The sequence below is a fragment of the Scleropages formosus genome, chromosome 10 (assembly GCF_900964775.1).
Source record: "Scleropages formosus chromosome 10, fSclFor1.1, whole genome shotgun sequence".
NCBI classification, from domain to species: domain Eukaryota; kingdom Metazoa; phylum Chordata; class Actinopteri; order Osteoglossiformes; family Osteoglossidae; genus Scleropages; species Scleropages formosus.
Window position 1 is genome coordinate 26,421,583 of NC_041815.1, and position 13,677 is coordinate 26,435,259.

Below are 13,677 nucleotides of genomic sequence, written 5' to 3' on the forward strand. Positions count from 1 at the left end.
CGCCACTGCACCACCCCATTATATAAACAATTCAGGGAAAATTAATGTTTAGGTGGTGGTCTTTGCAACCCCTGTCTGTTGAGCCAGGACTATTCAAAGGGTCAGGACCTGCAGGTCTCCATGTGGCAAAGTTCACGATGGCCATTCGAGCTGGACGGCAGCATCCTAAGGAAAAAGAATGGATTTAAAGTCTACATTCTTGGCTGTTAGACTGTTCCACAGTTCAGGAGCCCTCTAACTAAAGGCTTTACTGCCAGCAGTTGATTTATTTATTCTCGGTATTATAAGAAAGCCTGCATCCTGTGATTGAAGGAGAGGGTTCTGGCTGGTACATACTAATAAGCTCTGGTAAATAAGAACGGGCTTAAACCCTTCAGATCCTTCTAAGCAAGCATTAGTGCTTTAAAGTCTGTCTTAAAGTCAACTGCGAACCGATGAATTGACTTAAGAACTGGTGTAATATGGACACACTTTCTTCCTTAAGTATGGAACAGCCCTGAAGTTCTAGAAACATCATTTGGAACGCACATATGTATAAAATAACGAAACACTTCTGTATTCGTTCAGCGGTTTACATGGATACAGCTGTAAAAGCGTTGCCTCGGAAACTTTATTTGCGAAACTGACGGTGTCACAACTTCTCACAACTTGTGAAGTTTGTATAAAATCCGTGTAACATTTTCAAAAGAGCGCACAGTACCATAATGGCTAATAAAAAAGAAGCGATGTCACTGCGTGCAATGACAACGTCCCAAAGAAAGTCTCATTAACTCGTGCGAAATGTGTTTGAAGTAAGCTGAAGTTGAGGCTAGTGTGATCCCGTCGTCATAGCAACAGGTCCAGAAGGATTTGCTTCTAATTAACCAACAAACTCGATCGTTCACTCGTTTAGTCTCCGAAAGAGCATCTGCTGACAAGGAATCGAGAAAGTGGGCTAATGAGCTGACTAACGTTTGGATAAAGTCGACCGGTGCCATGGTCCTTCGCTAGAGCCTCCATGTAGAGCTGTCTCACAAACCTCTACAGGTCTTCATCTAAAACTAGTAGGTGGTTCATCTCTGGGAGCTGTGTGCCTCCGCACAATTTTCTGATGATGTAGAAGATAAAAAATGAAACATTACAAGTAAGCGCAACTTTAGGAGACATTGTGTTCGTTAGTATTTTTCCACTAAAAGCTGTATGACTCCTTCATTTAAATTCTTATTTTCATAACCAGGCATGTATGCAAAGAAGTTAATAGTCTGAATACTGATAAATAAAAAATGTTTATTGGAAGGGGGGGTGCGGTGGCGCAGTGGGTTGGACCGCAGTCCTACTCTCCGGTGGGTCTGGGGTTCAAGTCCCGCTTGGGGTGCCTTGTGACGGACTGGCGTCCCGTCCTGGGTGTGTCCCCTTCCCTCTCCGGCCTTACACCCTGTGTTGCCGGGTAGGCTCCGGTTCCCCGTGACCCCGTAAGGGACAAGCGGTTCTGAAAATGTGTGTGTGTGTGTGTGTTTATTGGAAGGCAGATAATATTAAGTGATGGGACAAACTCAATGATGTTAGTCACAGGTAAAGCCATTACCTTTTGTGAGGTCATTGTTATCAGTGTCAAAGGGTTTAACAAAGACATCGGCAACAAAAAAGTAAAAAAAAAGATGAAAATGTAAAAATATTCACTGACAGGAGACATGAGCAGTAAAATGATGCAAGAAGCAGCTCCAAAGCCTCCCAGGTCCTGGGCTATAAGTTTGGCTAGGGGTTCAAATCTGAGCCAGTCTCTCTGGAGTTGGCATGTTCTCCCTGTGTTCATGTGGAATTCCTCTGGGTGCTCTGGTTTCCTCCCACAGTCCAAACACATCTGTTTCCGGTGATGCTGTGTATCTACGATCACAAGCTCCCTTGGACAGAAGTCTCCACGAAATACACATTAATAAAAAACTACAGTCATACCTGAAGAGTTTCTGCTCTGTTCCACCTGCAGTAGAGACCGCTGCTGATCTCCTTTATATCTGGGTACAGAGTGTACCGTGATATATAAAGTGTACTTACACTGGCCTTGTTCCATCTGTGGCCTTTTTAGTGTAATTAAACGGATCTCAGAGCTAAAGCCCAGTGACTTTCATTTGGTCACAGAGCTCGATGGTTATTTTTACCAGCTTTTTTTCCTTTATAAGTCACTAAAACAGCGTATTCAACAGTATTAAATATAGCAGATTCTGAGGTATCGCCCCTTGAGCCTTATCAAAGCTGTCATGCGCATTTCTCATTCAATCTACCTGCATTGTTTCCGGCGGTTTCTATGGCATCCGATGGCTGAACGTCTCAGGAGAGGAGCGGCTCCTCCATTCAAGCCCTGAGAATCCTTACAGGAAAGGAACCCGCAAGGTCGACTCCCCGGTCTCCGCAGTAATAAACTGGCTCATTAAACTGGCATTAAAATATATCTAAACTCATCCCATATGTATCAGTTAGTATTTTACATGCCTTCAAATTCATTGCTTAGTCACTTGCATATTTATCCTGAGTGGAAAATAGAAGTAATGAATGAGAAAAATGAGCATGTTAACAAATGTCGACCTGATGGTTTTTTTTATTGTGCTTTTCCGTTTGTTGAGCGCTTAATTTATTTGCTCCAAATCTATTTTTTCTAAATCCACGATTTATTCCAAATTTAGCACTCAGTAAGCAGAACTTATCCAGGCTTGCAAAAAAATTCAATGCAAAATGTTCCGGCCCTCTAATAGCTTACTTGTGTTTTGCTGATAAAATGTCAGGTTACGTGTTAATGTAGCGTACAGTACGTGCTTCTTAAACTCGGTTGTGAAGATGATTTCGATAAGTGCCAGCAGACTTTCCGCATTACACTGGACTCTGTTCGTACCACATTGCCGCTTGATGTGGTGTAAATAGATGGTTATATTGTGGGCTGAAAAATATTAATTTATGTTTTATTACGTTTGTAATTCTACAGATGTCCGAGCGGTGCACGTTCAGGAAAGGTGACAAAATCGAAGTGGGGCGCAAATCTTTAAATCTCCTACGTTAAGGTGCACAGCACTCCTCTCCGCATTGTCGTGCAAGACCAAATTAAAAGGGATTTGGTGGTTCAACGTGCTGTAATTTCTGTTCTGCCGCAAAGTTTTCCTCCACCTTCCATCGGTGTTTGTCAGATGGTCCGAACCCTCGGAACAGACATTTTCTCGCAGCTCTGAGATGAGGTCATGTTTGCGGCGATGAGCAATTTGTGCTGGGTTGAAAGTGGAGGTGGCAGCGCTTCCCTGCGGGCCCTGTGCCCGGCCTGTCTGGCTCTTTCACCTGCTGATCTGCGAGCATCGACTCAGCCGTCCAGACGCAGGGCGAATGCCTCCTCCGGCCTTCGTCGCCATAGAAACACTCATTAGAAAATAAAGGGGTAAATTGTGGTTCCTTTCGTTGCCAGGAAATGAGCACCTTGTATTCTACGGTGCGTGGAAATGCAGTGTGTGTAAACACAGGTTGCAGGGAAACATTTTGGGACTCGCTCTGGTATACATGGCAATGTTCTCGATAGCGTTTGTTGTTTAAATCTGAGATTTGGGCTGCCGTGTACATTTGGTACCCATGGGCAGCCTCACGCCTGGACCAGACAGTGCTGATCCTTAGAGGTTTCAGTGAAACGTCTCACACGGAGACTCCATTAGAGTGTAAAAACCAGGCAGCAAATCCTGATGCCCAAATAATCGGACCGTGGATGTCACTCCTCTTGGACAGTCATGTCAATGCTAACCAATGGCATTGCATGTATGGTGCGTAGAAGTGTTTGGGGAGGGGCGGGGGCTCTGGAGAAATAGTGTGCTTATGGGAGTGTTCACACCCTGCGCTCTGGGAATAGCCCTGCTGGCATCAGGTATCATATTACTGTGTAGTTCGAAGCTGTCGCAGTGAGGGAGACGACTCACAATAAACACAGCAATAAACGCATGAAAAACTGTAAGGGAGGGAGGAGATGGGATGGGACTGGTAGGACCTGGAACAAAGGAGATGGCTTATATCAGATAGATAGCACCCTACCCTCCAAAAAGGAAAAGAAAGTGATTTTTTGTATTCCTAATTTTCAAGTTAGTCTAAATACAATTTTTTTTGGGGGGTTTGAAAAATAAAGGGGCAGCCTGTAACATAGTAGCTTGAACACCCACCTTGGATTTGGAAAACCCAGGTTTGAGTTCTACTGCTGCTGCAGTACCCTTGAAAAAGGCACTTACCCTGAATTACTTCAGTAAAAAAACTACCCAACTATAACTTATGAGTAGATCACTGATCACTGTATTTACCCTGAATTATTTCAGTAATAAAGTTACCAGGCTGTATAAATAAGTAAATCATTGTAAGAAGCTTAACATTGTAAATTGCCTTAGAGAAAATCATTAAATTGTTAAGTTGTGTAATTTTTCTTTCTTTTTTTATATTATGGATAACTATACGCATTCTGTGGGCCGTTCTAAATCCTGACTCTTACTGCATCGTTCAAAGTGCCTGTTACTAATAACGTGGAATTTATCATATTTCTAAAGCTCCATGCATCAATCAGCAAAGATGTAGCGAAACTGCAGTAACTGCAGCTGTTTCTAAATTTGCCGTACAGCATATTTCTGCACTTGTTTAAATTTCTGCTGTTTTATAAAATTAGATATGTAACTAAATGTGTTCACGTACGCACTTCCTGGAAACTTTAAACTTGCATGCCCCTTTGTTGCTTTTCTTGCTGCCTTGTTTCGTTCAGCTTACGAAGGTTACATATTTAATGAACGCAGTCAGGGTTTTTATGCAGTTTGAAAATCAAACATCTCCATTTTTTTTTTGCTGGCAGAGGAAAAAGGAGAAACAGGGGAAAAGCAGAACAATTGTCGGAATTGTTCATTTAAACTGCATTAATGTTGCATGTGTGAAGGAAGGCAAAGTTTCTGTCCTCGGAGATAACATCCGAGATGGGTATTAATAAACACCTCCTGTCAACAGACACTTCCTGTCATGTGTGCAGCACAGGCTGCGGTATATTTGCACCGTTCATAAGGTTTTTCTGCTTACGGTAAACAGATCTGTGAAGCCACATAAACAGGGCACTGGGTGTGTCCCATGTTTAAGCCCTCAAAGGAGTGGTGCATGAGTCTGCTGTCACTTGCTAATTACCATACCTGACACACATCATCACTTGTGGCCCATCGTGATCTTTTGCTTAGCGTGATTACTTAGAAATATTTACCTAGATACTGGGGGCATGACCCATGTGGCGACATGTCTCGGGTAGTCTGACTTGACAGTGAAGCTACCCTATAGTGAACAGCTGAGATACCTTGACCGATTAGTCCAGCTCTCCTTGGTAGAATGATATCCATTTGCTGACAAGGGACACCTGGTCTCAGTGAACAAACGACGCATAAAAGATGAATATTCATTTCGATCCAATTTATTTTTTAGAGCAATCCTCTCACCAGAGTGATCCGGAGCACTGAACAAAGTTACCAGGAAAAGTCCGGTGTTACATGGTTAGACAACAGTTAGTCACCTATTAGGATAATCCAGTTGGCAGTTGAGGAGAAGAAAAAGGTAGAAAAGAAAAGGGGGGGGTAGTTACTATGACCAACAATGCATAAGTGCATAAAGGTGAAGAGATGAGTCTTAAGCCTGGATTTAAAGCCTGAGACTAAAGGGGCATTCCAGTTACCACATACTACCAATTATTCCAGAATTTTGGAGTTCTATAAATAAAAACATGCCTTTCCACTGAAATCTTATCAATCGTGGGTAGTTAAGAAATCCAGCATCTAAGGATTGTACACAGCATTCAGGAATATAAGAACTGATAATATCAAGAAACGGGCCATTAACTACCTTATACTTTCAGACAAGGATTTTATGATCTGTTGTAAATTTAACTGGAAGCCAGTGCAGTGACTTAAGGACCATTGTTATATGGTCATATCAAATAGTTCTAGCGACAATCCCAGCAACAGCATTCCGAATGAGCTGCAGGCAGGATCTAGTCCGATACAGACGGCCCATTAACAGAACATTGGAGGAGCTGATTCTGCTCAGGACAAAAGCATGGACTGGCTTTTCCACATCTTGTCTACATGAAAAGCTCCTTAGTTTACCTGCGTTTCTCCACTAGAGGCAACAAGACATAAGTAATACAACAACATGAGAGCCAAAAGATACTTTGGTACAGAATAAAACGTCCCAGTTTCTAATGCAAACGGAGCAGTTCAGATTTAGCCCTTGAGTAGTGAGTCCCAGGTCATTGCCAATCGATCAATTAATTTCTTAAGATTAAATAACAGAAACCGTGCCTCCAATGCCATGGCTTTCCATGCAGTTGATATATGAACTGCTATAAAATCTTGGTCCAAATAAATTATTCACTGTTACTTCTGTTCCGTTCAGGAAATGTAATTAATAATAAATTGAGTTTTGTGACTTGTCCGAGTTCTCCACAAACTCAGATCTTCCCCAGGTGGTGAAGTTTTGTTTCCCAGTAGCCTGTGTCTATCTCAAAGGTAAGGCGTGGTTCACTTTGACCTATATTGCTGCCGCTTCTTGCACTTGTGTTGAACCGGGTGACAGGAGGTCTCCCCTTCCGGCTCAGGGCTGGTCCTTAGACCAGACCGCTTCCTCCCCGGTCCTCTCGGGAACCCCAGGGAGGAGCAGCCAATGGCATTTTTTTGACACGGTGCCTGCGAGAGGTCTGAAAGGTGCCGAGTTGGAAATGACCCCCCCCCCATGAAATGTGGCCTGCATAGCCTGGCAGACGGTTTCGTCTGGTTCTAACTCCCGCATCCTGCTGAGCTTCTCCACTTTTCCCAGACAAAATGAAAGGGCATCCAATCTGAAGGCACTGCTTTAATTCTTAATGGTTCAGACAACATAATGGGGGCTGTGGTCTCGGGACCCACAAGAGCTTTTTATGTGCAACAAAGGAAGCAATAAAATCACAGGTGGATGTCTCCCTTGCAGATAAATGGCCAGATTTAGTTGAGGTTGTGGCAGCAGTTTTAAAAAATACTCAGTCTGTGTGGAGTTTACACATTCTCCCTGTGCTATTGAACCATAAGTACCCCTAGGCTAACAGACAGGTATGGTGCATTTCATCCTTAATAATGGAGATGGGTGGCTGTACTGTGAACACCGGGAGGGTCAGTGAGTCCCCAGTCTCCTTGGTAACGCCTGGGGCAGAATCAGGTGCAGAACAGTGACCGGCTCTTTGACCTCACATGGAAAGCCCTGGAGCAAAGGAACTGCCTTTCTGGCTTCCGTTTCGCTTGTTGACTCAAAGGAGACCTTAGGCAGAAGGCAACCTGCAAGAGATCCTGAGCTGTTTGGACTTTGTGTTGGACCTTTAGCTGGGAACACCATGGGGTCACATGGCACATTAATGGCAGGTTTGTGGTTATGTACCTGTCACTCGGGGGTGCAGTGGTGCGGTGGGTTGGACCACGGTCCTGCTCTCTGGTGGGTCTGGGGTTCGAGTCCCGCTTGGGGTGCCTTGCGACGGACTGGCGTCCCGTCCTGGGTGTGTCCCCTCCCCCTCCGGCCTTACGCCCTGTGTTACCGGGTAGGCTCTGGTTCCCCGTGACCCCATATGGGACAAGCGGTTCTGAAACTGTGTGTGTGTGTGTGTGTGTGTGTGTGTGTGTGTGTGTGTGTGTGTGTGTGTGTGTGTACCTGTCACTCGTAGGTAGTGCTGCGATTAGGACTGCTGCCTTGCAGACTGAAGCTCCATGGCTCCTACTAATGTACCCTTGATCAGGGTCCTTATTCTGAATTGCTCCAGTAAGAACAGGGTGACAGTGATTAGTGCTGCTGTCTCACAGCAGCTGGGTGTTGTGAAAGGACATGGGTTTGATCCCCTCTCAGTCTGTGTGGAGTTTACACATTCTCCCTGTGTCTGTGTGGTTTTCCTCCGGGTGCTCTGGTTTCCTCCTAGTGTGTGAGGGTCACAGAGAGAGCGTGTTCCACTGATGTATGGATGAGCAACCCAGTGTAAGTAGTGTATCTAGCAGTGTAAGCCACCGCGGTGAATAAGGTGTGTGGGCTGATAACACTACACAGAGTTCATTGGAAGTCGCTTTGGAGAAAAGCATCTTATAAATTAATGTAAGAATACTCTGCAATGTAAATTAAATCACTGCAAATACTTGCTCATGTAACACTATATGTCAGTTGGACAAAAGCTTAATTAAAGTCATACCTGGGTGCCAAAATCAGTGAATATACCTCCTCTTTTAAAAAAGTCACCACCAAGTATATCTAACAAAAGGAAAGTCATGCCAAGTGTCTGGTGGGAAAATATTCAACAAATACATTGCGGTTAAATGTAATCATGACTACACAGAAGGGGAAATCAGTCATAATATATAAGCAGTTACTGCTCAGTTCTAACAATGTACATGTTAATTTAATTTCTAGATGGAATCTACAAGGTGCCAGAACCGTTCAAGATCCCACTTTCTCTGCTTTTTTCTATATATTTTTATCACTTTTAAAATGTCCATTGTTTCTAGGCTGCCCAATGAGCTAAATATGTACAGTGAGCATGTTTAAATGCGAATCTAAAATGATTACCTAAGTAGCCCGCTAAAGCAATGAAAAAATTGTTTTCCCCCTTCTTATACTTTAACAATAGCATGGAGTTACGGTTTTGGTGACTTTTCGAACAAAACCTTTTACTCTCTGTAAATTGTTACAGATCTGCCCTCTGCTGGAGAGCAGAAGAAATACAAGCAAACAAGAGCCCTGCGCGCAGCCCAAGACCACGCGGGGGGTGTCATTGGGGAGGGGGGGAAGGTTTTATTTCATCGGGAGCGATCATTCCACCAATGCACATTATAAATAAACCAACAAAAAAGTGAAATATTTACAGAGCTCCTAATTTACATAATGTACACGTGAAGGCGCACGTTCGCAGTGCGGTGAAGAAAACGACAACAATCCTCCTGATTCCTGCGCAACATGAATCATGATCCGAACCGGCAAAGGGAACATTTGGCTCCCAGTGGCCCCCACGTGCGCTGTGGTCTTACGTGGGACTGGATGTCCATGTCCCCTATCGGTCTCACTTCGAGGTTTTTGCCGTGGTTTCACGTGGGGCGACTGTCCCCCCTCGACCCCCACCCTTCGGTCACGGAACCCGGCCGCGGGGGGTCTCCTCCGGCCCGCTGTCCGACTCCTCCTCGATGGCGAAGCGCACGTCGGCCGTGGAGCTCAGCGAACTGACGCTGCTCTGCTCCGCGACGCACAGCGCGCACGCGAGCGGCGCGAGCACGCGGCCCTCGTGGAACGGCGGCACGCGGACGGAGCAGAGGCCCGCGGCGGCGGGGAGGCTCAGACTGTGCTTCTTGCGCGCGGCGCCCCACTCGCGCTGCTCCTCCTCGCGCAGCAGGCGCGTGAACACGTTGCTCTTCCTCTTCTCCCTGCGCTTGGAGCGCACGTAGCCGAGGGTGAGCGCGAAGAGAAACACCCCGTAGAAGGACATCACCATCACCATGTACAGGTACTCGTGGCCGCCCCCGCGCTCCGGCGCGTGCGAGCCAGAGTCCGAGCCCGAGCCCGAGCCCGAACCCGAACCCGAGTGCTGCAGCAGGAGGTCGACGGAGGTGGTGTTGGCGGGGCTCCCCATCCTCGGCGTCCTCCTGCGGTTTCAACATCGCAAAAAAAAAGTTACTTTCCTTGTTGGAATATAATATAATATTCCAGAGAAAAAAAGTCCATTTACAGCACGCACGGCGCTAACGTTGTGAAAACATATGTTATATGATATATATATAAACTTACTTATATATAAACTATAAACTGCAGTATAGCCTAGCTGAAGTTACAGCTCCTACATAAATTAATATACACGCACACACACACACACACATTTTCGGAACCGTTTGTCCCATACGGGGTCGCGGGGAACGGGAGCCTACCCGGTAACACAGGGCATGGGGCCGGAGGGGGAGGGGACACACCCAGGACGGGATGCCAGTCTGTTGCAAGGCACCCCAAGCGGGACTCGAACCCCAGACCCACCAGCGAGCAGGACCCGGTCCAACCCACTGCGCCACCCCTTCATATATACACTATATATATATATATATAAACTAAACTATTCATACAAATACACACACACACACACACACATTTTCTGAACCGCTTGTCCCATACGGAGTCATGGGGAACCGGAGCCATTCATACAAATATTGTACTAAATCAAGCATATTTTGCTTTATAAATATTTATGTCGAACCTATAGTCCATGCATTATATATATAGTTTATGAAACTTATTAAGACAGGCGATGTAAAGCCTAACATCAATTTCTTACCGCTATTGAGATGCCCAGCAGTGTCAAGTCCCGGTATCGTGTGCGCGCTCCCGTTGGCCCTGCAGCTTGTCGGGTGCGCGAGTTTCCCACATGTGTCCGGACTCCCAGCTGTGCGCGTTTAAGTATCCGCGAGGGCGGGTGACGTCAAGGAGCCCCGATGGACATCATAGGGAGAAGAGCCGCTCATGTCAAAAATATACGATCAAATCTTTTTTTTTTTTTTTTTTTTTTAAAAAATGCTCGAGTGCGGTAAGAACGCCGGTAATTTTGTATTTTAACGTAACTTTATAATTGGGACAGCAGGTGGCGTTGTGGTTAGCGCCGCCGCTTTCGGATTCAGATTGCAGGTTTGAATCTCAGCTCCTGCTGTAGTTCCCTTGCTCGAGATACTTACCATGGATTGACAAGGTAAAAATTACCCAGCTGTATAAACTGGTAAATCGGTGTAAGTAGCTCAGCACTGCGAGTGAGCTGCGAAGTGAACTTGTATTTGCAGTTATAGCTGATCAATAAACTTTTTAAGATGATTAAAAGCTACAATTATTAAATAACGGTGTCCGTGTTTGAGTTCAGTACAGTGCTGGATCCCGTGTTAATTTACTCACCTTTTACCTGTTAATTTATTCAGTAGGATCTGATTTAGAGTCACCGAAAATATCAATCGGTAATTATTTATTATTAGTTATTTATTAATCAATAGGGGGTGTGGTGGCGCAGTGGGTTGGACCACAGTCCTGCTCTCCAGTAGGTCTGGGGTTCGAATCCTGCTTGGGGTGCCTTGCGGCGGACTGGCGTCCTGTCCTGGGTGTGTCCCCTTCCCCCTCTGGCCTTACGCCCTGTGTTACTGGGTAGGCTCCGGTTCCCCGTGACCCCCTCTGGGACAAGCGGTTCTGAAAATGTGTGTGTGTATTTATTAATCATTCCAGTTAGTGAATTAAAACTGACTAAATTCCCTGTTCACTGAAAACAATTTTCACCACATTTTAGGTCCAGGGCCGTGTGCACAGAATGGACAAACACGAGTTCATTTTCTCTGCATTTAGTTTAGTCTCCTTGGAATTAAGACAGTTCAGATTCATACTCATCATATATCATCAGCTTGTGAGATTCTGAATAAATGAATAGGACAGATGAGGAAATAAAAACCACAGCCTGCTTTACCTTCAGAAAGACAAAAATGAAATTATTGAAAGGATTTTATTTCACTTTCAACAGCTGAACTTGAACTGTGGCTCCAATTGTCCACACGCAGCCTAACAATTTCCAGAAATTTCCCAAAAGGAATAGAAAAATGGAACGTGCAGCAGGGGAGGATCTTGTGGTGGGGGCTACAGGGACAGAGGGCACTGCAGTGAGAACATTTACACCATGTTTACCATGTGTGAACCAGCATAAAATCACAGTCTTGGTAGAGCATTCTGACATGATGGCACCCCCAAATAAGCACTTTCCCTGTATGATAACTTATATTTGAGACACATGTATACTGTATGACCTACAGACTGATCATCAGTTGCAGCAACAGCTACAAAAAGTAGCGTTACTCACTGAAGTGTGTTCACTAAAAGTAGCCTGAACTGTAGCAGAACCTGGTCAAGAGTAATGAACTGGTTCCCACCTCTTCTGTCACAGTAGCTCCATTTATAGTCCATTTGCTTTATGTATTCATATATTGTAATTTACATTTATCTGATGCTTTTCTCCAAAGCAACTTTAATTATTTACCCATTTATGCAGCAGGGTAATTTTACCAAAGCAATTTAGGGTAAGTACAACAGCTGGGATTCAAACCTGCAACCTCAGGGCCAAAAGGCAGCAGCTCTAACCATAATGCTACCACCTCTGTACAGGGTTTACCTTACTCAAGGGTACTACAGCTGGAGATAGAATTCGAACCTGTGACCGGTGGGTCCAAACCACCATGCTAGCAGCTGTTCTCATTTTTCACGTGGGTTTCAAACAATGCAGAGAAAGGGATACTAACTTTGGCACAAGACTGTAGAGGATGACGAGAATGAGACTGAGGAGGAAAATGGCACAGATGGTATCCCAGCATCCTTCACTTCATCAAAGACTCTGCGCATTACACCACTGTATAGAAGCTATATAGAGGAATGACAATAAAAACAACTTGAACTTGTGAACCTATTCATTTTCATATGGGGTTTGTGCAAAGTAATTTTGTCTCTTGTCGATTTGAGTCCCGCTCCCCACTTCCAACGGTGTCCATCTGAGCAGGGTGCTTACACTGAATTGCTCCAGTAAAAAAGCTGAGATTTATAAATGAATGGAATACTGCAGCAGTAGGTAAACATGTCACAGCAAAGTGACAAATGGAGCATTCTTTACCATGGTGATGCTGTTACTGAACATATTACATGTTACAGTACTAAGAGACAGCAACACTACACTACACTATAGTGCACTATTGGGGAGGGGGCATGGTGGTGCAGCGGGCTTGGCCAGGTCCCGCTGTGTGGTGGGTCTGGGGCTTGAGTCCTGCTTGGGGTGCATCCCCCTGCACCCCTGGGCCAGGCCCCAGCCCACTGTGACCCCACCTAGAACAAGCAGCTTCAGACTGTGTGTTGGCATTATTTGATGTGCCCAGTGTTTACTTTCACTGCAACATGTTTAATTTTAATATGAAATGTTAAGCAGTGTGCCACACTGGTGCAAATCTGAACAATTCAGATTGGGGCAGTGAACACACACACACACACGCAGACAAACTGACCAAGTCATCAAACACTTTAAAAATATAAATTATACTGTTATCTTTAAGGCTTTACATGCAAGTCACCAATTTTTGGCCCGACAATTTTCTTTAACCGGCCATTCTCGGCCATCGTAAAGAAAACGGTGCACCTTTTTAGATCAAAGTTGAATTTACTTGTGTTTTGATCATCTCAAGGCATATTAACAATAAATAAATTTGGATACACTTGCAATAACATATGTTACAAGGCAGTTTCCCAGACAAAGGTGGAGGGAGAACCCCAAACTGGTCAATATAACAAAGATTAAATAGATTTAAAATAGATACTATACATCTGGTGTCTCCAGTGAGTTCTGATCACTGCTCCCAAAGTATATACAGTACAAGAAAAAACAAACAATTCATAATGTTTTCTGTGTTTTTCTTCCTAGCATTTTCAGTAGATATAATGTTTATTACTGACTTTTACAACAAACATACTCATGGAATTTGGCTCATTAATTGTTTGGGAAAATCCGTTCATACGTTTTTCTGCCTGCAAGGATCCTCTTCAGTATCAATCTTATTAAAGGCCACTGATGACTTCATGATTTTGCACACTTTGGGAGGTTAAGCAGAAAATTCAGAGGTATGGTTT

At 44.5% G+C, this 13,677-nt stretch overlaps 1 protein-coding gene across 1 annotated transcript; it reads right to left on the reverse strand.

The window, feature by feature from the left end:
* Positions 1–8,782: 8,782 nt before the first annotated feature.
* On the reverse strand, positions 8,783–10,431 carry kcne4 (potassium voltage-gated channel, Isk-related family, member 4). Its single transcript, XM_029255790.1, has 2 exons — positions 10,325–10,431; positions 8,783–9,647 (listed from the first exon to the last, which is right to left on the reverse strand). Exon 2 carries the CDS (start codon positions 9,632–9,634, stop codon positions 9,137–9,139), a length of 498 nt encoding a protein of 165 aa, XP_029111623.1. The 5' UTR covers positions 9,635–9,647; positions 10,325–10,431; the 3' UTR covers positions 8,783–9,136.
* Positions 10,432–13,677: the final 3,246 nt, after the last annotated feature.

Bases quoted from the DNA above. Each gene is read 5' to 3' on its own strand.
- kcne4 (XM_029255790.1), bottom strand. From the start codon at position 9,634: ATGGGGAGCCCCGCCAACACCACCTCCGTCGACCTCCTGCTGCAGCAC.